Source organism: Vicugna pacos, chromosome 2 (assembly GCF_048564905.1).
Source record: "Vicugna pacos chromosome 2, VicPac4, whole genome shotgun sequence".
Classification (NCBI taxonomy): domain Eukaryota; kingdom Metazoa; phylum Chordata; class Mammalia; order Artiodactyla; family Camelidae; genus Vicugna; species Vicugna pacos.
In genome coordinates, this window is record NC_132988.1 from 10,405,732 (window position 1) to 10,429,396 (window position 23,665).

A 23,665-nucleotide genomic window follows, 5' to 3' on the forward strand; every position below is an offset into this window, starting at 1 on the left:
CTGTCAGGCATGCAGGTCTCCACTGCCCAACAGTTGTACACTGGATTAGCAGACCTGCACGCCCCCAAAGAACAGCCAGCTGTAGGAGCCAGCGGAGGGTCAGAGGTTATGAGGTGACAGTAATATGTTCATGTATGACTCAAGTCCTTCTAACTCATTCCCTATCTTCAGAAGTGCATGGGATCAGAAAAATGTTTGCAGGTGACTGACCCAGATAATGGGCCTTACGAAGTTTAGGCATCTCTTTCTCACAAGAGGCTGGTACTACTTCATTATTTTATTTTTAAAATTATTTTCATTGCCTTGAAAATATATAGTATGTTTTATAAAAGGCTTCAAGATCTGTTTTTTAATCTTCATGAGGAAGGTAGAATGAAATGAAGTACAAATTTTATTTGACAGGAAAATTGTGTAGGAAAAATTGGGAGACCAACCTTGTGCTTATAATATGAAAATATGAACCCAAGACCATAATAGCTAAGTTAAGGGGACAGAAAGTGGCCAGATGAATGGTATTCTGGATGTCTGTCAGAGAGGTAAACATACTTCCATAAACTGGGGAATTTACAAGAAACACCAGCAATGTCACCTAAATCTTTATTTCAATTTGATAGGTTTTGTATTAGTGAAATTTTCAAACAAAACCGTCCTAGCTTTATTTAATTTGTAACCAGGTTTGTGTGCGGGTTGAATTTCTTGTGTGATGGTGGAAAAGCTTATAGTGTATAGGTTTTTCCCACAGATCACTAGGCAAATGCCAATTAATAATCATAACCACCCTTGGAAATGTGCTTACGCCTACCAGCAAGTACATTACGTGCATGATCTTACTATATCTTAGTTCAACCCTATCAGGTATTTCATTCTTATTTCAAAAAATTAGGAGAATGGAGCTAGTGGAGAAAGTTGCCCAAAGCCAAATAGCTCCTCAGTGGCAAAGTCACTTAGAACTCCTGAGTTTTCTGCGGATGAAGCCTGCATGCCTAACCAGTTCTGTATTCTTAACCAGGGCTTCTCTCCAGAATAACCTTGAATGAATCACTCTGCCTTGAAGTTATACCATTTAGATTGAAGTGAAGGAGAAGGCGCGTTTCAAACAATGTATTTAAAAGGGCTGGAAATAGTTTGACATTTTACAACTTATTTAAGATGATAACAGCAAACAGATACCGAAAGTGCACTCTGCAGTAGGAACTGTAGCCACATCACATAGATTAACTAACTTAATCCTTATAACACTCTGTGAAATATTATGGAGTAAGATTATCCCTGTTTTGTGGATGAGGAAACTGAAGGCACATAAGGTTAAAAGGGTGGGTCCAAAGTTACCAAGCTATTAAGCAGAAGGATTGAGAGACTAAGGTGGGAGGTACAGCTCAGTGGCAGAGCGCTTGCGTAATCAACACAAGATCCTGGGTTCAATCCTTAGCACCTTGATTAAAATAAATAAATACAACCTAACTACCTACCCCCCTAAAAAAGAAAAGTTAGTCTGCTGACTGAGCGACTACTTGCATATGACAGACCTGTGCCTCCTTGGCTATGTGCTCCAGGGACAACAGTGAGGATTCAGTACAGGCATAGACTTTGTACAATTACATCCATTTGGTGGACTCGAACCTCTCAGTCCCAGCAGGTGGGAAATGCGATGAGCCCTACTTACTCCCTTCCATTCCCCCCATTTCCCTTTGGCAAAGCTGATGCCTGAATACAGAGTGCAATCATTTCCAGACGTCGTTAGGCAATAGTACGTGGTTTCTGAACAAACAAGTCAGTGGCTCTTCTTGAGACTTACATAGCAAGTAATGCTTAAATAAGAGACCAGACCAAAGTGCTGACAGCAAATACATGCAGTTTCTGTGTCCAAGCATAGTCTTTCTGTGTTGTGCTCTGGAAACACAAATGGGTGATAAGCAGGTAGGAGAAGGAACAGAGCACAGCACAGGTGAGGTGGAAGGGGCAAAACGGCTGTCCACAGACGGTGTGGGGTCCGAGGACCTAAGAACTGAATTAGATCAGTGTTTATCAAACATCAGTTAACCTTCATGGGCCACTATACTATTGACTTAATTTCATTTAGCTACTAACTTGCTTTTTAATCTAAGCATCATTATAAGAAATACATATGCAACTGCAAATTTTGTTGATTATTTTTTCTAATATGCACAAACATATATAACTCCTTAATTTTTTTTTTAAGTTTATCACTGTGTTAACCCAAAATGATCTCCTGTAGCATCAGTAGCATTTGGGACATGAATTAAAATTAAGAGGTGCTGTGAAGAACCGCTCAGGGCTGAGCGAGAGCCTTAGAAGAAAGCAGGTAAAATAAAGCTTATGTATGCTGTAGAGGGTCACATGAGAATGGGGTGAAAGGGAGAGTTAAAAGATCTGGAGTAGCTAAAAGCCATAAAAATTAAGGGTGTCTCTCCCACATGAAGGGCAGTTTGGTAACAAGGGCAGTGCAGCCAGTCAGCAAGTACCAAGAAATGACCAGAGACTTGTAGATCAGTAGCCCCTGCTCAGACCAGAATCCACTGCAAAAGTCAGGCTCTTTTCTTTGTCTTTATTTCCAAGGAGGTGTGTTTCTTTTTCTCAACAAACACCTTCCATAAAACTTTTGTTGTGAAACAAATATTGCCTTCTGTTCACTTTTTCATTCTTCCCCTACTTGCTACTTAGAACACAGCAATGAGGGACAGATTTTTATTGAATGTAGTATCATTCTAATTAACAAGAGTTAGGAACATCCTGCAGAGGTGGTATATGAAATAATGTGACCTAAAAAATCATAGACTGTAAGATTTTTATAAAATCTTATAAAAGAAAAGAAAATGTGAGAGTCAAACACTATTGAGACCCAGAGACTTATCTAAAAATATTTGACGTAGATGCATATAGGTTAATTCAGAAGAACAGCAGCATTAGTACAAAGTAGGATTTTTTTTTTAAAGCCTTGAAGTAATAGGTTGCACCACATGAAATTGCCAATATTTGCTATTTTTAATCTACAGATTAGATGGTTTCATGGAGCCAGTCTATATGCACACTATTTGGTTAGCAGGTTGACGGTGTTCCCAGGAACGAGATTAGGTGAGAGAGGGAGACATTTTTTATTGCATATATGTCTGAGTTATCTTTTTTTTTTTCTTACAAGGAACATAAGGGGAATATATTCGTATGTTCCTTGGTTTCATAGCAAAAAACGATCACAACTAGCTGATCTCAAATTGGCTAGATTAGAAAACAGACATTTCTAACTGACACTGTCTCCAAGGCAAGTTTATTTTAATTACTGTGATAGTAAACAGGATATACCAATTGGCATAGAAAGCACCTCTTGCTTCAGCTATCTTGGGTGGCTTCCTCCCTAAGATTGCTGGGGGGCGATGGGGTTCTGCCGCAAGTGGCAACGGTGGTGAGAGGCAGCTGCCAGCTAGAAGTAAGGTCCGTTCAGCATTCTCTTCAAGTATTTCAGCTCTAAAGAAACATTTCTATATTTTGGTTTGAGGCTCTACTGTGTCTATTTTTCTAACTCTGGATTACAGATTTATAAAACTATAAAACTGAGCAATGATAAATTCTGTAAGGAAAACAGAATAGGCAGATGTCTCTATATGGTGACATATGTTTCAGGACAGATGTATGAAACATACTCATTACTGCAAAGTAAGTTGATGTTTAGGCAAACCCCAGGTACCAACCCTTGCAAACCCTCATATGATAAAATAGTCTAAGGAGATGTTTGCAGTCATTTCGGTTAACAAGGGACATTTTAAAGGTCTGGCAGTAGGGAGTGGGGACACTGTCAGCAGCTCAAGAGGATCCTCTAAAGGAAAGTTGCATTTCCTGGGCTTACAAATAGGCTAAGCAAAATACATTCTTGTTTAGCCCTGCACTAGAGGAACACCACTATTAATTATGCAAACTTTTTTTTTTGATGGGTAGAAGAATTTGAGAATGACTCAGCAAGAGATTTCAAAACCAAATACTTCTACCTGCTTATCCAATGTGTTCTTTTCAGATCTGCTGTCTGTTTTATGATCTGGGATTAGAAGTTTGAGAGATCAATGGAAGGGAGGCTCCATCACTGTAGTGGCTTCTGAGGAAGCCCCAGTTTTTGCCAGGAACATGGAATCAGTCAGTTCTATCCAGGCCTCACATCCTTTTACTCTCAGTTTAAATTGGAAATATTCGGTATTTCTTCAAGATTAGCCTCTGATTTTTCTTTAACAAATGTAAAACCTAGCCAAAGACTGGGTCTACCTGTCAAAGGGTGTGTGTGTGTGTGTGTGTGTATGTGGTGTTACCTTATTTCCCTCTAGATGAGACTGTATGTTGATAGTAACTCAGAAAAGGAGGGGCATTTAAATATTAAATTAAGATGCAAAGGTAACAGAAGATTTTTTTACAAGTCCCTGCTAGAGTGACAGTTCAAGATTTAGTTGTAAAGGGAAGGCTTTTTCCCAATCACCACTCCTTTGGAAATTTGGGGGGAGGAGAAGTCCTCTCACCTATTTTGGAAACTACTTGCAGATGTGGGGAAACCTCTGAATTGCTCACAACAGGGGTTTTGCAGAGATTTCCTCTGATTTTTTTTTTTTCCTTCCCCAATTTCCCACAGCCTGTGTTTGTCCTGCGTCTGCTAGGCTGACATGTGGTTTACCTCGCTAATCCTGCTGCCAGGTTTTACACACTCTCCTCTGAAGTAAAACAACTGAAGCCAAAGGATACTGAGCAACTCTGGGCATGGGCGCCAGAGCTGTCACAGAAAATTTGCTTCCCAAGTGTTCCTTCCAACTTCCCTTCCTGAGCCGGCGTGAGCCACAGTGCAGCCCTTGGCGAGGTCTTCGCGTTTCCTGCTGCTGCAATCTGTAACTGGATTTTGGATTTTTTTTTTAAACTGCAGTTCTGAGTATCTTAATTCTTAGCAAAACTTTGTCGGTTGGGGGACTCTGAAAAGCAGTCCGTTTCCTTACCTTAGGGGTGGAGGCCCAGGCACTTTTCTTCCCCTCGGGGCTGTACGGAGGCAGAGGCAACAAAGGGGAGACGCAAGCTCCTTGTTACTGGGGGGAAGTGGAGGTTGGAGCCGAGTTGTCATCATCCCTCGCCCACCCCCGGTCTGGCGCTCTCGGCTGGCACGTACATCATCTATTAACTGCTGTTCGCGGGACGCAGTGCGTGATATATTCATTTTTATCTTTAGTAAATTAGAAATGGAATTCTCGGCGCGCTCGCGTCTGTCTGCTCGTGTAGGGCTACCGAAAGGAGGCGGAGAGGAGGCTGTGGCCCGGATCCTGACCCTGATTGTATGAATAAGTAAGCAGGATGCAAGTGATTGGGTTAGATGCTGTGAAGAATTTTTTTTTTTTTCAAGTTAGGAAGAGGGTAAAAAGACAGCCTGGGGGGGAAAGGCAAACAGTGCATCCCCAAATCCTCCCACTTTCGTTCTTCTCGCAGTCAGTTGCTTTGCTGCTTCTGCGGCTTTTAAGGTCTGGCGGTGAAGGAATGTCCGCCACCCACCCGCGTTCGCGGTCCCCACTTTCAGCTCAGACGCGCTGATGTGCATGCGGGGCTCGTCCTCCCACAGCGGCTCCGGGTCCCGGGTGCGGGGCGCGCGCGGGGCCTGAGCCCGGGGACCTGAGCCTGGGGTCCTGAGCCCGGGGCAGCCGCGGGAAGGACGGCCGCCTGGAGACAGCCTGGCCGCGCGCCCGCCCGGACCCGCTCCCCACCTGCCCCCGCCCGCCCGCCCGCGGCCCGCCACCTCGCCCGCGCGTGGGGACAGGCCGCCCTGCCCTCTCTCCGCCCGACGGCGCCCCATGTCCCCGGACACCTGAGCGCCGGCCGCGCCGAGGAGCCTCCCGCGGGGACAGGCGCCGGTGTCCTGCTTCCTTCGCGAGGAAGATGGGGCTAGAGACGCTTTCCCCGGGGATGCTCGCGTGGCTGGTGGCCGCGGGGGCTGTCCTCTGCGCGGAGCTGGGGGTCTGCGCCGGCCTCGACTATGACTACACTTTCGGTGGCGACGGAGAGGACGAGGCGGAGGCGCTGGACTACAAGGACCCGTGCAAAGCCGGTGAGTGCCCTCTCGGGGCGAGACGGCGGGGGCGCGGCTGGCCGGCGAGAGTGCCGGGTCTCACCTGTCTCCTTCCCACCCCCTCCCCACCCCGAGGGGCCGCGCCGCCCCCGCTGCCGCAGCTCCGCGCCCGCAGGACCGGATGCCAAGCTCCGGCTCCCAGTTTGGGGACCTTCTGGAGTCCCGACCCTCCCCCTCCCCGCCCCGACGCGGCGCTACCAGCCGCGGACGCCGCCGCCGCCAGGGCTCTGAGCCCAGCGCCTGCGGCCCTCCGCGTCTCGGCCGGCGCCTCCCGGGTGCCGGGCGCCGGACGCCGGGGACCCCGCTCGCGGGCGAGCCGACTCCACGTCGGGACACCTTCGCCCCCTCTCGGTCAGGGTCTGGTGTGGGTCTTAGGCGACAGGGGGATGTCGACGCCCTCGAAAGCTCCCCGGCCGGATGGATTCGAGTGCATTTGCTCATTTCAAGAAAGCTTAAACACTTCCGAGTTGCCTTTCCATTCAAACTCCCCTTCGCTTTCAAACTTGCCCTCGCTTGCGCCCTGGGACCTGCTGTGGGACGCCCCACCCGCGCTCCCCCCGCCGCCTGAGGTCGGAGCCACACGCCCTGGCTCTGGGCCCTGCTCTGCCGAGTTGAGGCCGAGGTGACCTGGGTCGGTGAACCCACCATTCACCTTGCAAGGAGAGTGGTCGCGAGGGTGCTGGGGCTGATCAGGTGAGTGTCTGTAAACAGAAGGCACGCTCTGCCTCATCTCAAGAAGAAGGGAGGGCAAAGTCTCAAGGGTAGACTTGCCTCTCGGATTCTGTGCGGGTGGACTGCGTGTGCCTCGATTTCTCCCCTTCCGTGGCTAGGTAAACCTCTTCTCACCTCTCTTGGACCTGAAGTTAGGAGAGATGGACGCAAATGAAGGGAAGTGCTGGAAATTCCCTTAACTTGTACCTTTGATGACACATTGTTCTGACGCAGAGGGTGTGTTTGCGTTAAGGAGCCTTAAGTGTTGGCCTTATCAGATCTTTCTTGGGGCACTCTTACTGCACATACTTATTCAAAACTTGGAGGAGCTTAGCAGAAACATGTCAGTCTGGAATTCAGAATTCTGATTTCATTCAATTCGGTTTATAAGTTTTCTCATCACCTTGAACACAGTCCATTCCACCAGAAGTTTCCTGGGCCTTTCTTGCTGGTTTAGAGGACAAGACATCTTTCTGCTGCGGTGCATGAGTAGAAGCTGGCAGCCAGAATTCAGTACTATACAACTCCCTAAATCTAATTTTTATTGAGAAATTTGTTTTGAATAATGTTTGCAACTGGGTGAAAATTCAGGGCGCTCTTGTTTTAGGTAAGGTAGAAATGAAGGAAGTTATTTCTAAAGACTGTCTAGGAAAACAGCCATTCAGATGCTTTTGTTGTGTGAAAGGTTTAACCAGCTACCAATATGAGAAAACCAGGAGATATGTATACATTGGTTTGATTTCAGGAAAATGTAGTTTTCTATATACATTAAGGTAAACGTTTATGCCTTGAAAAACTGTTAATTTCAAATATGAATATATTGTAAGAAGTGTCCAAAGTTAGCTAATACATTTTCAAACGTTATGTTGTTTCAGGCTTATCTTAGCATTAGAAATTGTCTAGAAGAGGCTTCTGTGAACATGTGCTTTTTTTTCTATTTTAGAGTGTTTGCAATTTTAAAATTTAATTGTACCATGTGCATTGAAACACACCTCAAGCATAAATGTTTATTTTCCTTGGCACATGATCGTCTAGGCAAGGAAAAAAAAAACTAAGAGCATTTGCTTTTATTTTTCCTTTACTACTGGTTTGTTTTTGAACAGAGCTGTTGAAGATAAAACAGCAAAAACAAGTTTGAGTGGATTATTACTCTAACCTTATTTCTTCCCTATCTTTGCATACTAGAAACAAACTTCTACATGTGTGTAGTGAAAGAGGAATGAGAATTGTCCATGTGGAAGACTGAGAAGTTAGCCCCAAACCTGAGATCTCTTTTTAAATGATCAACCCTGCTTTTTTAACTTGGTGAAATGAAAAGCTTTGATTTACCATCCTGGCTCAAGAGTAGCAAAACCTTAGTGCATCCTTTTGGCACTGTGTAAGACAAATAAAGATTGTAATAAAAGGGAAAAGTATTAAATAATACATCAACATTCCAAACAAGAGTCAATAAAAGGTCACTAAAATAAAAAAGATGAAGACAGATATGTGAAAGATAGCCAGGAAGAAAACAAGACGGTGTGCCCTCTAGATTCTGGGGTTCCTTTGATCTGCCCTTTCCCAAGAACAGTATGGAGGGCATGGCCCACTGAATAAAATGCCCTTTTTGAACTTCCCTAATAGGAGTCCTAAAGTTCCTGAAACTATACGGTGGCTTGATGTCATAGTGACTAACACGGTTTCAAAATACTTTGATTACATCATTTCAACTCAATACAACAGCCCAATATGATGGAATTTGTTAATGTTACCATTACACAGATAGGAAAACAAATGCTCTGTGAGGTCAAACACATTTGATAAGACTACCCAGAACTCAGTTCCAAGTCTCCTGGCTACAAAGTCTGCTTGTACAAATTAAACAATTACACTGTATTCTTAGCTGGCTTTTTGGAGGTCTTCCTTGAAATCCAAACAACAGAAATTCGTCCAGGTTATTATTGGAGTCTAGAATAATAGAAATGTAGTTACCTTCACTATCTGACATGAGTGAAATGACTTAAGAACATAGTTTTATCTTTTCTAAACGCAGTTAGAATGTAAAGGACAGAGATCATAGCTGATTTTAATATTTATCACAGGGATGGATTACCACTGATAAATAACTAGTAAGTTCTCAATACCTTCTCAGTTTCTATAGACTATTAATATTGATCTTCATCCCTCATTTCCAAACTCCTATTCTAACCAAGATCAAGTGTTACCCAAGGAGAAATATTCTTTATTAGAACTTGTTAAAATGGTGTCATCCTTAATATATCTGTGAGACAGTGTAATCTGTACACCTTTCAGAACTCTGATTTCTAGTTCATGAGGCTGTAGGACAAGAAGGAAGACTTGTGTTAATTTAACTGTGATTTAGAAAGGCATTTTTAGTATAAGTGAAAGCAGGTAGGTCACGGTAGCCCAGCCTCAGATATATTTGTATAGCCAAACCCATTAGAACAGAAAATCGGTAATTCATCTCTCTATATAAGCAGGCAGACACAAAGATGCAGATAATTCAAAGGAATGTCTGTCTTGCACATTAAGATGTCAGCACAGTACATAGTCATCTGAATTTGCAATTGGATGTCTCTTACTCTCTCTAGTTCAGAACGGTCCTGAGGGACATTGGGCAGCTGATGCTGCAGGAAGTCATTCCAGAACAGAGACTGAGGTGTCCTGTTTCATTGTTGTACAGTACCAACGGGTCTTAATCCGGGTATCTGTGAATATCTGTGAGCAGCCTGGGCAAATTCAGTGCACAAATTAATCTCTCAGATTTGTCTAGAGATTACCTGGAAAGCAGAGACCTGGTAAACCAGCGCAGTGTTCTCTCCCTCCCCCTCCTCCCTCCCTCCCCTCCCTTCCTCCTGTCTTTTCTCTTTTTGTACATGAGGAGATATCAGCAAAGCACAGACAACTGAAAATATAGTACCTGAAAAAGGGAGACTGAAGAAATTAGAATTTTGAATGATGAGTAGAGGCTAAAACTAGTGAGGTATAATGTTTGTCCAGAAGGGCATCTTTATCCTCTTAAACCGGTGTGAACACTGAAAAAAAGACTTTCTACCTTTAATCTTCTCAGTAAACAACTGCTTTTCTTGGGAAAAAAACCAAGCATGATTAAAGGTCAGTGACTTGCAAGGTTACATTTGCCTTTAGAGTGGCATATGCAAGCCTGTTTATATAGAAATGGGCTTTTGACATCCTGAAGGGATTCTTCTGTCAGCTTTTCTTTATAACCAGGGTCCTAGTGTCCTGGTAGACTAACTCTTGGGGCAATTTTCATAATTTATAATCTCTCAGTAAGATCTCACCTTTTTTTAATTCTCAGTGTTGTGCTTTCTAGCTACATTGGCAGCCTCCTAGGTGTGGCAGTTTATAATTTGAGGTTCAATCCCTTGTCTGCTTTAGTCCATCATAGTATTAAATATCCAAACAAATATTTCTTGCTTGGCATCTCTTTAGATTGCCAAACCTCATGTTAAAAGTGCCTTTCATAGACCCGCTTCTCTTAACCATCTCTTCTGTTTTAGTTTTCATTCATCAGATCTTGATTTTTTTTTTCTTCTCCTCCTGCCTCTGGTGCCAACTCAAAAGTGGCCAAAATACAGTTTCTGCAAAAGGGATGGATAAGAATTCCATAGAGTTGAATTCTGTTTATCATTTGCCGATAAGAATTCTCGAAGGTCCTTGTCCTGAGGTCCCGCATTGATTTATTTATTTTTTTGGTCCACAAATGGTGATTACTGATACCAGATAGGATAAAATAGATTATTTTTTTCTTAAATATATCCTCTCAGACTAAGCCAGCTCTAAAACTGCTTTCTGTTTGCTTGTTTTCACAGCTTCCTGAGGTCTTCCCATTTTTTGTCTCTCAAGAGGGTAGTGTCCTTTGCAAATTCAAAATTTAACTGGCATTCCTTCTCTGAGGTAGTTGGTGTAATAACTCACAGAACCTTAATGGTTTCCATTCAAGTAGGTGGTCTTTGAGCCTTCTTTTCTCTATTTAGGCTTCCCTAGCCTCCGTGGAACAGTTAAAAGTCTGTAAGTAGAGCCTAGTGAAAGCTTTTTGAGGAAGTTAATATATAATTCCAAAACTTTTCTCTTGCCCTCCATGACTGCTCACTTTTCTACAGAACTCTAATATATACCGTGTATAGTTTCTTCTATAGAAAATGTATTTTTCCCCCCATCATATATGTATAAATCCTATTTTTGTACGACTCTGCAACCTTTCCTAATTTAAAATTTAGACTCACTTGCGTGTAGTTACCACCATATTCTTTGTAAACCTTAAGAACATTAGTCACGTTAATAATCTTTTAGGCCTCTCAGTCAGTGAGTGTACGACTTGACAGGGGTTAACCCTTAAATGTTTCTAGAACTCAGGTTGATAGTATCAAATGCCATTGATTCACTATCATTAATTATTTTTTCTTTTTAGAATATTATCTATTGTTTCTAATAGTACAATAGCACCATCTGCTTCAAATATTTAAAACTAGAACCTTCCCTAAGCTTTTCTAAAAATGCCTGGAAAAGATAGAGGCAAATAATCCATTTAAAATGCATCCTTGCACATCCTGCTGGGACCATCTGGTGTCTGGGGAGGTGGGGAAAAGGGGCTATGCTGCTCCCCCAAACTGTAGGGAAGGCCCCCCTCACCCCTCCCCCGGCAGCATTTTGAGCCCACAGCTAGGCCTGGAGTGGACTAGGGCTCAGGTGCCTGGCAAGATTCCTGGGGATGTGAGATTTCCTCTACTAGGGGAATTTTGAGGACTCTTAGAGTTCTTTTCTATTCCAAGATCTGGAATTAATTGTGGACGTACCCTTCCTAAATGAAGAAGTAAAGAATCCTCTCCACAACCCTGGGTACAGCAGAATGATTAAGCAATATGGCTTTAATGGTTTATTTCCTTTAGTTACCTATTGAAAAATGATACTTGGGGAAGAACATTTAAAAAAAAAAGTTATAGCCTCAAAGCTATGGAATGAATTATATAGAATGTGTTCTTACTCAAATCAGGGGCACTCCTTGCTTATTTATTTCATTCTTGCCATTGGCAGCCCTGAAAAATGGGATATTGACTATCACATTTGGAGACATGGTGGGCTGGCTAATGGAATGCTTGTTTTGTCAGCTCTTTACAAAATGTGTGCTAATCCTGTCAAGCTGTTCTAGAAGAGCTCAACTATGTATTTGTATTAAGAATGATCGTAAATTAGGTGTTAATTGAAATTCAGAAAGTGAACCGATGAAATATTTGCCTTAATCAGCAGTTCTCTGGCAACTTACATTTATAGTTTAAATGAAAATATTGGCCATTGACCATATTTAAAAAAAAAAAACTTCATAAATGATAATAGTTCTAAGAAGTTGAAACGATGCATTAAGTAGAAGTCCTTCCAAATATACTAGTTTTCTCAAACAAAATCTAATTTTAAGTATTCGTATGCTACTAAAGCATTCATCTCAATGTTTAAAAAAGACATTTCAACAGTTTTTAACACACTGAATCATTTTACAAATCAGGATCATGACAGAGATGGAGACACAAACCTTATATTTACTATCAGCATTTAGTATCTTCTGTGCTGATGAACTTCCTATTGATGACATTTAGTTTGTGTGATGGGGGAGGAAGAGCTGGAATTCCTTACATTTCTGTATTCCTTACATTTTACATTTATGTTAAACTGTCAGGACATGGATTTTGTGCACTGGGGGCACCTCGAATGGTCCCTGGCCTGGTGGCTGATACCAGCATGTTCTGAGCTCTCTTTTTTGGCTATGAGTGGGTTTGGAGTATTTATTAAGGTAATCCCAGCCCTTGTGCAGCATTAGAACCACGTTGGCATCAGTTCAGTGGAGCAACTATCCTGAGAGGATGGAGCTCCCTTCCTCTGCCCTGATCTTTCTGGTCCACATGCCTCGTAGCTGAAGTTTATGGTTTTGTGTTTCATACTCAGATGATTGTGTGACTAAGCACATCTCATTGCATGGTCATTAAACCTTTAAGATACCCCAGGGAAGAGTGTCACACATAACTGGAAAAGAGCCAAATGGAGAACGTTCTAGAGAGTGAGTCCTTGGACCCTGTATATGCCACATATCTAGGAATCGCCTTCATGACTCGTGTCAAAGCAGCACAGCTCGTATTTTTACAGTGAACATTGCACGTGTCTCCTGTCTTTATCATATCCCTACCAATTAACATTATTGTCACCCCTTTTGGATACACGAGGAAACTGAGACTCAGAAAGGTCCAGTGACTGGGCTGTCATCCCAGTTGATAAATGGTGAGAACTTGAACCCAGGTTCTGTATTCCAGATTCCCTCCTTTCTTTGAATCCCCTTTGCTGGCTCTCCAGCCAGTACAAATGTATTAAGGCTCATAATTGAAGGGATGGTATTTGTGCCATGGGCATCCTTCCAGTGTGATCTTCTCCAGTGGGAACACATCTTGCCTTCAACATTCTTGCATTTTACAAGCTATATACTGCACGGTCAGAGTAAGGCCAATACTTTCAATTGCATGGAATGTGGAGTAGACCCTACTCCCTTTCAAGGGAGTATTGTCCAAGTGTAGAGTTACAATGAAATACCCCAATTATCTATAAGACAAATGAAAGTGCATACAAGTAATTCCAATAGAGATGCATTTGAGTGGTAAGTAGTACAGGGGAGAAATGGCTACATGCTGCCCCGAGTATATAAATTGTGACAGCAGGCTTTCCATGTTGTTTAAGGCAGTAGTTGACTTGGATTTGAGTAGAATTCAGTCATCAGTGTCTTGTTCTTGGCACAGGCTCTGGCATTTTGTGTGGTACCCATTAAATTGTTTCACACTTTCAATTACTCTCTGAACATTCATTGAATTCCTGCTTAGGAGCCCATAAAGAGTGCGAAGAACAGCCTTTCAAATGCAGGCTGTTCAGGAAAGTGGTTTACAGTGTACATTATGTATGTAAATGACGTGTGAATGCCTCTGAGAAAACAAATATGCTGTGAGAAAGAACTTAAATAACTTTATCTTTTCGAGCCCAATTTGTCTAAAAGCCCTCAGGTCAAAAACTGAAAACGTTGAGGGATCATAGGATTAACTAAACTTCTTGGATCTCCAGTCTGGGAAGTGGGAAGTCTGGCACATTCAAAGTATGTACTCTGTGCAGTATTTACCATATTACCATCTCTTTGAAGAAAACATATTACTTTTAGCAAATTATCATGCTTTCTAAAAGGAAGACTTTCTGTTTGTACCTTAACAAATAAGTAAGAACAAAACTGGTAAAACAGGCTTCCTTTTCTGTCTCCTTTTCCAAACCTAAGCGCAAGGGGAGTTTTCCTTTCGTATGTCTTTTTCAGTCCCAGGAGAAGGAGGAGTATATATTTGGACCTGCCTGGAGTGTGGCCTGCAGGCAGTCATCAGGGGAAGAATAATTAGGATTTGCCATCTGGAATGGGTAACAGAGGTAATGACCTAAAAATCAGGGGCTGTGTTTTGTGTTATGTTTCTATGGGGAAAGAGATTTGTGAGTAGTTTGTTGGGGGAACAAGTGACCAAGAGTTAAATACAGAAAGAGAATACTGATTATAGGCTACATCTCCAGGGTGCCCCAGGATTTAAATGTTTATAATAAGAACAGATTTCTAGTGTATGTAAGGGTAGGATGGAGCATCATAAACAAAACTACGTAAACAAGTGCGCTGTAACACTCCCTTCTCCTGCACTGAATGGGACTGGTAGCTTAGCGCTTTAAGACCACTTGTTTTATGTCACCCAGTGATAGAATCAGAATTTGAATCCAGAATCCTGGGATTCCATGTGTTGCCTTGATGTTTCTCCCTCCCCCTCTTTCTCCTCCTCCCTTTTTTTTTTTTTTTTTTGGTATGGGTACAATTTTGCAAGTTGGGGATGGCTTTAAAAATTAATTTTTAAGATTTCAGGGAGGCCAGAATAGTGCATCTATTAAAACTTGGGCTTTGGAGTGACATGGACATAGATTCTAATAATGGCCCCACTGAAGGGAGGGTGTAGCTCAAGCACTAGAGCACATGCTTAACATACAGGAAGTCCTGGGTTCAATCCCCAGTCCCTCCCCTTAAAGTAAATAGATAATAAACCTAATTACCTCTCCCTCAAAAATAAATAAAATAAATAATGTTTGACTCACCACACAGTCACTGTGTGTGGCTTTTGGCAAAGTTACTTAACTCCTTTACACTTCAGTTTTCTGATCTATAAAGTGGGGATGATGTCACGATTCTCAAGGCGCTATTATAAAAGTCAAATGAATGTAAAGTAAAAAGTCTGGAATGTAGTAAACACTTTATAATTTGTATTCACAGTAGCATAAATACATAGGGATTAGATTAAAAAATTGCAACTGATTACTTGTAGGAAGACAATCTTTATAAAACCACCTGTGGGGTAAAATCATTTTTTCTTGCCATATAGAAAAAAGTGTTCATATCGCAAGTCCTCTAAACTTTCAAACTGAGAGTTTATTCCCCCAAGTAGACTTTTTTGTTTGGCAAGATATCAGAGATAACCAGCAGAAGCATCTTCTATGTATTCTCCTGGCTGTTTGCTCAGGTGCCTAAAACACTCAAAACATATTGACAGTTTTAAATTCACTTCCCTAATGTGTGAATAGAATCTTGGCTATATGGTCTTTCAGTAATTTCTGGTCCATATTTTATTTGCCATTTGGATTAATTAGAAGAGCTTACATACTCACAATCCTATGTTTACACAGAGCTAAATTTACACATGGCTCTAAGCAGCAAATAGTCGTAAATCCATCAAACCTTTATCGAACACTTACTGTGAATAAAGAATGGATTTATCCCTGGGATCGCAAAAGTATGGAAAATGATACAGTGCCTGACCTGGTGTAGTCTTAACTTTACCGTTTGTAGGTAGATCAAAGTTTATGTATAAATAATTGTTTATGTTATTAATCACAGATTTGTATGCTAAAGTTATTTCAATTTAGCCTTTGAAAGTAAATACTATTGCATACTATGATAATCAAAATACATATTCCTGTAAATTATTCCTGGAATTTTCTTTACTCATGACATATGAGGAATGAAGCTTGTGGAGAGTGTAACAACTTTGAGTAAGTACTTTGTAGACTTCATTACTTGTCAGTGGGCTGGGATAGGATGCAGGCAGTTACGTGAAGGTCATGTGTATTGATAATCATGCTTTCCATTTATTCTTTCCTCAAGTATCTTGATTTAAAAATTTCAACTTCTTTTTGTTCTATTTCCTCACATTAGCTACCAGAGTACATTTCTGTCCTCCACACAATATCCTTATTCTTAAATACATTTAAAATACATGGTTAACTTTTCCCTGTTTACAAGTCAGGAGAAGCAAAAGCAAATGACATAAAATAGATGAAATGAAAATCTAGTATTTTTACTTACACTACTCTACTGTGGTTTTGAAAAGCAAATGTAAGTTCTATTTCTTTACATAATTCTGTGTGGGTGGTGGTATAGCAATTGGTAAATAAACTGGACTGGTAGTCAAGAAATATAATTTTTCCACTCCTGGCTCTGCTGTTGTATTTGTGTGTTACCTTGGGGACATCCCTTGATTTTCTTGAACCTCAGTCTTAGAGGCTTAGAAATCTCTAAAGCTGTTCAAGTCCCAAAGCTTTCTGAATCCTGGAGTCTCTGATGTCAGAACAAGAGCCCCTCTGAAGTGGCTTTGGGAAGTCGCAGGGCCAATGACCTGCACTGTCCACTGAGAGGAAAGGGAAGATTTTATACCTGATCAGCGGTCAGTCTTGCTAAAGCCTCAGGTTTCTCGTGGTTCCAGCCAAATCATGGCAACCAGCAGGCTGCAGTTACAATCCCTTGACTTGACTTTGCCGAAATTGGCTTTGAGAGAAATTTATGCATAATTTCCCATCCCTGTTTTCCAACCTCAGTCCATCAGTAAAAATCTGTCAAAACAATGACAAGTTATGTGGGCATTACGTATGTGCTTATCAGAGCATATTAGTCTCACATCAGCGTCAGAATAGAATGTTGTTCAGTCGAGATTTATACGTTGGATGAGCAGAACATGGCCAGTGGATGGGAAAAATCCAATTCTTTCAAGGTTGAGGTCAACATTCATAATGGAAAGAACAAGAAATTTAGGCAAGGAAACTGCAGGAAAGTTTTTCTGGCTTAAGTCATTTTATTAAATCCATGACACATTAAAAGATACATTCTATTAATCACTTATATCTCTCCTTGAAAACATTCTTCCACTTGGCACAAGTGTATATTATTAATTATCTTCATAAAATTCAGCTTCACAAACCTCCAATTTACTGAAATGTCTAGTAACAAATGACTTTTTTCATCATAAGTTAACTTACTTTATATATCATTTTTTATATGAAGAGTCTCAAATTCTCAACCAAGTCTTTGCCAAAGGAAGTTTTCATTTGTGAGCTTTCATAGTAGTAAAGAATGAACTCCAATAGAAATTAATAGCATAAATCTAGGTAATGTAGTTTAAAGAGCACTGGATCGTGTGTCAGGAGACGTAGGTGCAAGTCTTGGCTCTTCTTTATTTAATTACATTATCTTGGTCTACTTACTTAACATTTCTGAACTTAAATTCTCTCATTTGTAACATGGGGTAGTGATACTTAGTCCATAAAACGTGTAAGAATTAAATGCAGAAGGTTTTGGTAAACTGTGCTGCACTGTACAGATGCAAATTAATACAACCAATATTTTGCACCTGATTATGTTTCAGGAAGGTGTTTGAGGACACAAATGTATTCCCTTTCTATAAGGATTTCAACATCTGCCTGGAAAAAAGCAACACGTTTCAGTTATCAGTATGAAAGTGCATAAACAAAATAGTGTGGTAACACAGAAGAAGTAATTCATTAATTATGTTTGGAATAGAGAAGGCTTCTAAGGGAAGGTGGCATTTGAGGTGGATCTTGAAGTCTTGCAGTTTTTTTTCCTGCAGAAAATGTGGTGCAAAACTTTAAAGTGAAATAATTAAGATAAAAACAGAAGCTGGGAAGACTCATGGACTTTTATAAAAGCACAGGAAGTGCTAAGGCTAATGTGGGGAGGGCAGAGGGTATGTAAATGTTTGTGCTTTGGCAAGAAATGATTCTGTTAGGTACAATGTAAAGGATCTTTAATGCCTAGCTAAGAGGTGTGAATTTGATCCCCTTAGAGGTCGGAAGGGGACTTGCTAACTTTTAAAGCAGGTCATTGGCTTGATAACAGCCGTATTTTTTAAAGATAAGTGAGGATGTAAAGGATGGTCAGATGTGGTTGCTGTAGGAAGTAAGGAGCAAGTGGGAGCAGGAAAACTGGTTGGAGTATGAGTGGAAGCAAGTGTTGATGAGTGCTTGAATCTGCACTGTGTCAGCAGTTGTAGAAAAGAGGGGCTCTATTTAGGAGACCAGTCAGCAACTGGATGGCCTTGGGGTGAAGGGTGAGAGACAGGGAAGAAAAGGAAGCATCCAAGACGGTGTCTCCATGGCTGCCTACTTGAGTGGCATGAGAAACTGATACAAATGAGCCAGGTAAGAAACAGGATAAAAAACACATGTTGTGAGCGAGAATTAAGCATGTGTCGTGAGAATAATTTTTATTATATTGAATCTTCTGATCCATGAACATGGTATATATCTGCATTTTTTAGGCCTTCTTTAATACTGTTTAATAGATTTTTCATATTTTTATCTATAAATTTTTTCTGCATGTTTTGATAGATGTATTCATATGTATGTTCTATTTTTATGACATTTTGATGTACCATTTACATGAAGCTTTCTCTTTTAAGACATTTGCTGCTGTTGTGTAGAAATGTATTTGATTTTTGCTGTAGTTACTTTTTATACAAAATCTTTTCCAATCTCTCATTAATTTTAATAATTTATCTGTATATTCTTCACATAGACAGTTAAATCATCTGCAATAAATGTGTAGTTTTGTTTCTTCATTTACAATTCTATCCTTTTAGTTTAATTTAATTTATCTTGCCGCATGTGTTAATAGTCTTCCAGTGTTGCACAGAAGTGATGACTTAAGGGCTAGCTTACGCTGTTCCTAGTTTCAGAGAATACTTTCAAATACTTATCAGTTATACGATTTGGTGTCTTTTAAAAAAATACATACCTTTCAGCAGATTAAGGAATTCTGCCTTTCCTGAAATGATATGATTATCCTCATTTCATCTTTTAATGTGGTAAATTAGAATAATTGATTTACTAATATTAACCCACTTTGCATTTCTGGGATGAACCCAGTTTGAGCACAATCTGTTATTCTTTTGACATTCCTGTATCCTGTTTATTGATATTTCGTTTGAAATTTTTGTTTTTTATGTTCAGTAGTTAAATTAGCCTAAAATTTTTCTTCTTTTACTGTTCTTACTGGGTTTTAGTGTCAAGGTCTGTTGGCCTTGTAAACACTCTGGAATAATTTGTGGGAGTTTGGAGTTATTTGTTCCTCTAATGAATTGTAAAGATTTCTCTTTGTTTCTGGTGGGTGTCTGGGAATACTAAAAGCTCAGGACAAGTTTAAACTCAATTTTTTGCTTGAGTTTATTGGACTATGATAGTAATAAAAATTTATAATGCAAAGCTACTTTGGGGATGATTTTTGCTTATGAAATTCCAGAGGATATTAGCTTTTCTCCCTTCTACTTGGGTTCAAGCTTCCAGAAAATCAGTTTTTGTAGAGTTACCTGGAATGGTATGAGTATAAGATAAGTGTAACTAACACTGCTGCATGTTATATATGAAATTTTTTAAGAGAATAATAGAGTTAAGAGAAGTCTCATCACAAGGAAAAATATATCTTTTCCCATTTCTTTACTCTTGTATCAATATGAGATGATAGATGTTCCTATTGTGATAAACATTTCACAATGTGTATGAGTGTATGAGTCAAATCATTATGCTGTACACCTTAAACTTATACAATGCTATATGTCAATTGTACCTCAATAAAACTGGATTAAAAGAAATCCTTTAAGTAGATGGCAAATGACAACAGATCTGAATCCACTCAAAAGAACCTACCATGGGAAACAGTAACTACATTGATAAACAAAGACTTTTTTTATTGTTTAAATCTCTTTTACTGTTTAAGACGTTCCTTCTGCCCTGTATTACATGTCTGATTCAGAGGACTTGGTGTACTAAATTCTCCTATTTATTGTGACTTTCCATACTCCATTTAGTTCTTATCTTCTGGGCCATACCTACCTTGTCACCTTCTCCCCACTGTCCTTCTGTTCGCTTGCACACTCTGCTTGCACCCTTCTCTCCCTGGATTAAACACATACACACCTACTTTTCTAGAGGGGAGAGTTGGTTAAAATTAGCATCAAACACAACTTTGAAGAAGTCACGGAATAGTTATGGGTGATAAATATTAGAAGTGGTAGGACTGGGGGCTGAAATGAAGAGAGTATCCAAATGTGTTAAAACCAATGTTATGATTTCTAATCTGTTTTCTAAAACCAGCTTCAGTTGCTTTTATGACTCATACCTCAACCACTCACCAATGAGAGACCCCACAGATATCCAGCGAGGCAGGTACCCGCATTATATTCCAGGGGAATGACTCTGCTTGGTTTGTTTTTTTTTTTTTCTAGAGTATTAATACCACAGCTCATTTCTAGCATAGCAGCAGTTTTCTAAAAATTATAGTTCAGGAATCAGAAAACTGCTGATTTGTTTTTGTAAATAAAAGTTTTATTTTAAAATGTTTTATTGGAACACAAGCCGTGCCTGTTCTTTTATGTGCTGTCTGTGACGGCTTTCACGCTACAATAGCAGAGTTAAGTAGTTGGAGCCACTTGAGTTGCAAGCCTTCTCGCAAGCTAAATTATTTACTTTCTTTAAGAAAATGTTTGCTGACCCCTATAGTTAATTAAAATCAGTAACACCAAACACAGCACTTACTTTGCGCCAGGTTATTTTAATACATTGAATAAAAATACTAGTTCTAATATACTTAAAAACCACATGAGGTATGTACCGTTACAGTACTTATTTAACTGGGGAAACTGAGGCACAGAGAGGTTAAGTAGTGTGTCCTTAGTCACAGAGCTAAGAAGGAGTAGAGCCAGGATTTGAACAAAAGTGGCTTGATTCCAAAGTCTAGGCTTTTAACAGCTGTCTCAATACTGCTGCTCCAATTGAAGAAATAAAGGAAATACAGAATTAAAAAAAAAAATCTAGCATGTAGATTACATGGTGAATTGATGGTGGACAGCCAGCCAAGTTAGGTGAAAGGCAGGGAATTATTTAAATCATACAAAAGAAGATAAGATACATATAGTTTAGGATTAATTATTGCAGTTTCTTCAGGCTTATCCAGGAAAGAATGATCGTGTGACGAGTCAATTTAAAAAAAAATTAGTTTTATTCACCTTTAGTAAGTTATTCTTTGAATTAGGCCTCTATCTCAGTATAGTAATTTTACGGGACGATAAGCTCCTTTTGTCAACTTCTTCATTTTGCTCTATTTTGTCTTTTTTTTTTTTTTTTTTGGTTCCGTGTCATATCAGTGGAGCTGTTCATCAAGAAACCAAAATTGTTTCCAAATTTAGTTTCGTAAGTTTGAGTTTAAAACCTGTTTTATATTTTCTGCATCAGTGTAATACAGAAACTAGTAAGCATTTATTTCAGTAATTGTTTGCAACTAAAACATGTGAAATGAAACAAGCTCAAGAGATTCTGACAGCTTGTTTATTTTTCTTGAAACTATTTGAGTTTGGCTTTTTAACACAATGGTCTCAAAAAAGTTTAAAAATTATAAACTTACAATGTGGTAACTGTTTCTCCTTATGGAGATTATGCTTGTGATCAGAGTTAAGAGTTACATTTTTCATTAAAAGACCCTCATGCCATTTTTTTTGACTCAAGTCATAATGTCCTTTCTCGTTTAGGGTTATGATAAATATTTCTTTCAACACAGAAAGCATGAATTTTGTTCATCATGAGGTGGTACAGTGATCCCTGTTTATCACATCCAAACGGCTACATCAGCCACAAAAACATGTGCATTTCCTTTTACTGGGTACCTGCGGAATTTGTGAGGAATTAGAGTGTTTTGTGGAGAATGTCATGTCCTGCAAGAGATTATATTCTGGTGGGGAATAACAGAAAAATAGACAGATGATTGCAATAAAAATTGCAGAGATAAGGTCAGTTTCATATAAGACACTATAAACTTATGGTAAGTTAAATAGCATTAAAATATTGAATACTTGTTCAGGACAATCATGTAAGTTGCTATGAAATACAATAAAGCTTTGCAACAAACCGTGCTATAGGACTTGAAAAGGAAGAGATATTTATTTACTAGTTCACTTTTGAAGTGCTTTACAAAGAGGTGGAACTGGGTTTTAAGTAGAAAGGAAGGATTAGATTATAAAAATACTATTTCTATAGCACTTCATTTTTTTAAACACTTTTATATATCCAATCTGATTTCAGAGCAACCTAATAGAACAAGTAGTATTGCTGTTTTGATTTTGAAAGTGATTTGAAACTTAGAGAGGTTCAGTGGTTTCTGTGTACACAGCTGGTTCGTGGTGGAGGTGCTGTTCACACCCTGGTCTTCCAACCCTGAATCCTCTAAATTTTGTATTTTACCACCTCTTCAACTAGAGAAGAGTGGAAAGCACAAAAGTAGGACCAGTATGCCTGGAATTCAGGTAAAGGAGGTTGGAAATTAGGCTGGGAGGCAGAGAGGGTCTAGATTCTGAAGCTCCTTGGATGACTGAGAAGAGATTTGAGGAGGGAGCGGGGAAACAGAAGATGAGTGGACCATTCCAATAACACAGGCCATGCATGACTGTGGCACAGACCAGGGCGTCAGTAATGAGGCTGGAGGGAAGTGTTTAGATTCTGGGTATGTGTTGAAGATAGAGCCATCTGGATATGCTGATGAACAGAATGTGGGGTTTTGAAAGGAAGGGAGAGTCAAAAGTGACTCCAAAGTTTACAACTTGAGCAGCTGGAAGGAAAAAGTGATGGGGAACACTGAGGGATGAGCAGATCACAGTTGAGTTTTAGATATGCGGACGTGTAGAGTAGAGATGCCAATTCGACATCCAAGTGGTGGTATGGAATAGGCAGTTCCACACGTGAGTCTGGAGTTCGGTGGGAAGTCTAGGCTGGCGGTAGGAATTTGGAAGCCGTCAGAATGTAGATGGTGTTATGGTGGTGAGACTGGGTGAACTCACTAGTTGGACGAGGTCTGAGAACTTAGTTCTGGGTGCTCCAGCATTCTGAATTCTTGGAGATAAGGAGGAGCCAGGAGCAGCTTGAGACTAACGCAGTGGCTTTAGAATAAGCAGAGACGAGGCCACTGGGTGTGGGAAGAGCTGTAAGGGCACACTGAAACATAACTTAAAAGCAACTTGGAGACATTTTTTTTCCTAGACCATGCTATGGGCCTAATGCCATATTAGGCAATGAATACTTCAAGAAAAGTCTATCCTTAAACACTGCATTGATTAAACGTTTTTGTCATTTATTGGATGAAGCAATGCTTACTTAGTTGTCATAGTAACAGAGTAAGAAGTAAGTAATAGGGATAATGACTCCCTATTCTTTGTTTTTAACGTGAGAAAACATATCAGAGAAGATGAGTTGCTTGTGGTTTTTGCAGTTAATAATACCACTTTTGGAGGGATTATTAAAGTCAAGTCATATTTCAATATCTACTATAGCTCTGCCGCCAAAGATTTTGCTAATTTTCTAGAGTGATGTGTTTTATAAGCAGGAACCAATGAGAGACCAGAGCAAAGTAGAGAAAAGTGACTGATGTTAGGGAAAATAACAGAAAAACATTAACAACACGGTGAC

The 23,665-nt window shown here is 40.1% G+C and overlaps 1 protein-coding gene across 1 annotated transcript in view; it reads left to right on the top strand.

The window, feature by feature from the left end:
- The first annotated feature begins 5,802 nt into the window (after nucleotides 1-5,802).
- The window catches only part of TLL1 (tolloid like 1), a 179,646-nt gene continuing 161,783 nt past the window's right edge, over nucleotides 5,803-23,665 (top strand). The window contains exon 1 of the mRNA XM_031670143.2: nucleotides 5,803-6,073. Coding sequence (XP_031526003.1) covers nucleotides 5,905-6,073 — 169 coding nt within the window. The 5' untranslated portion in view covers nucleotides 5,803-5,904. The remainder of the gene's footprint in view (nucleotides 6,074-23,665) is intronic.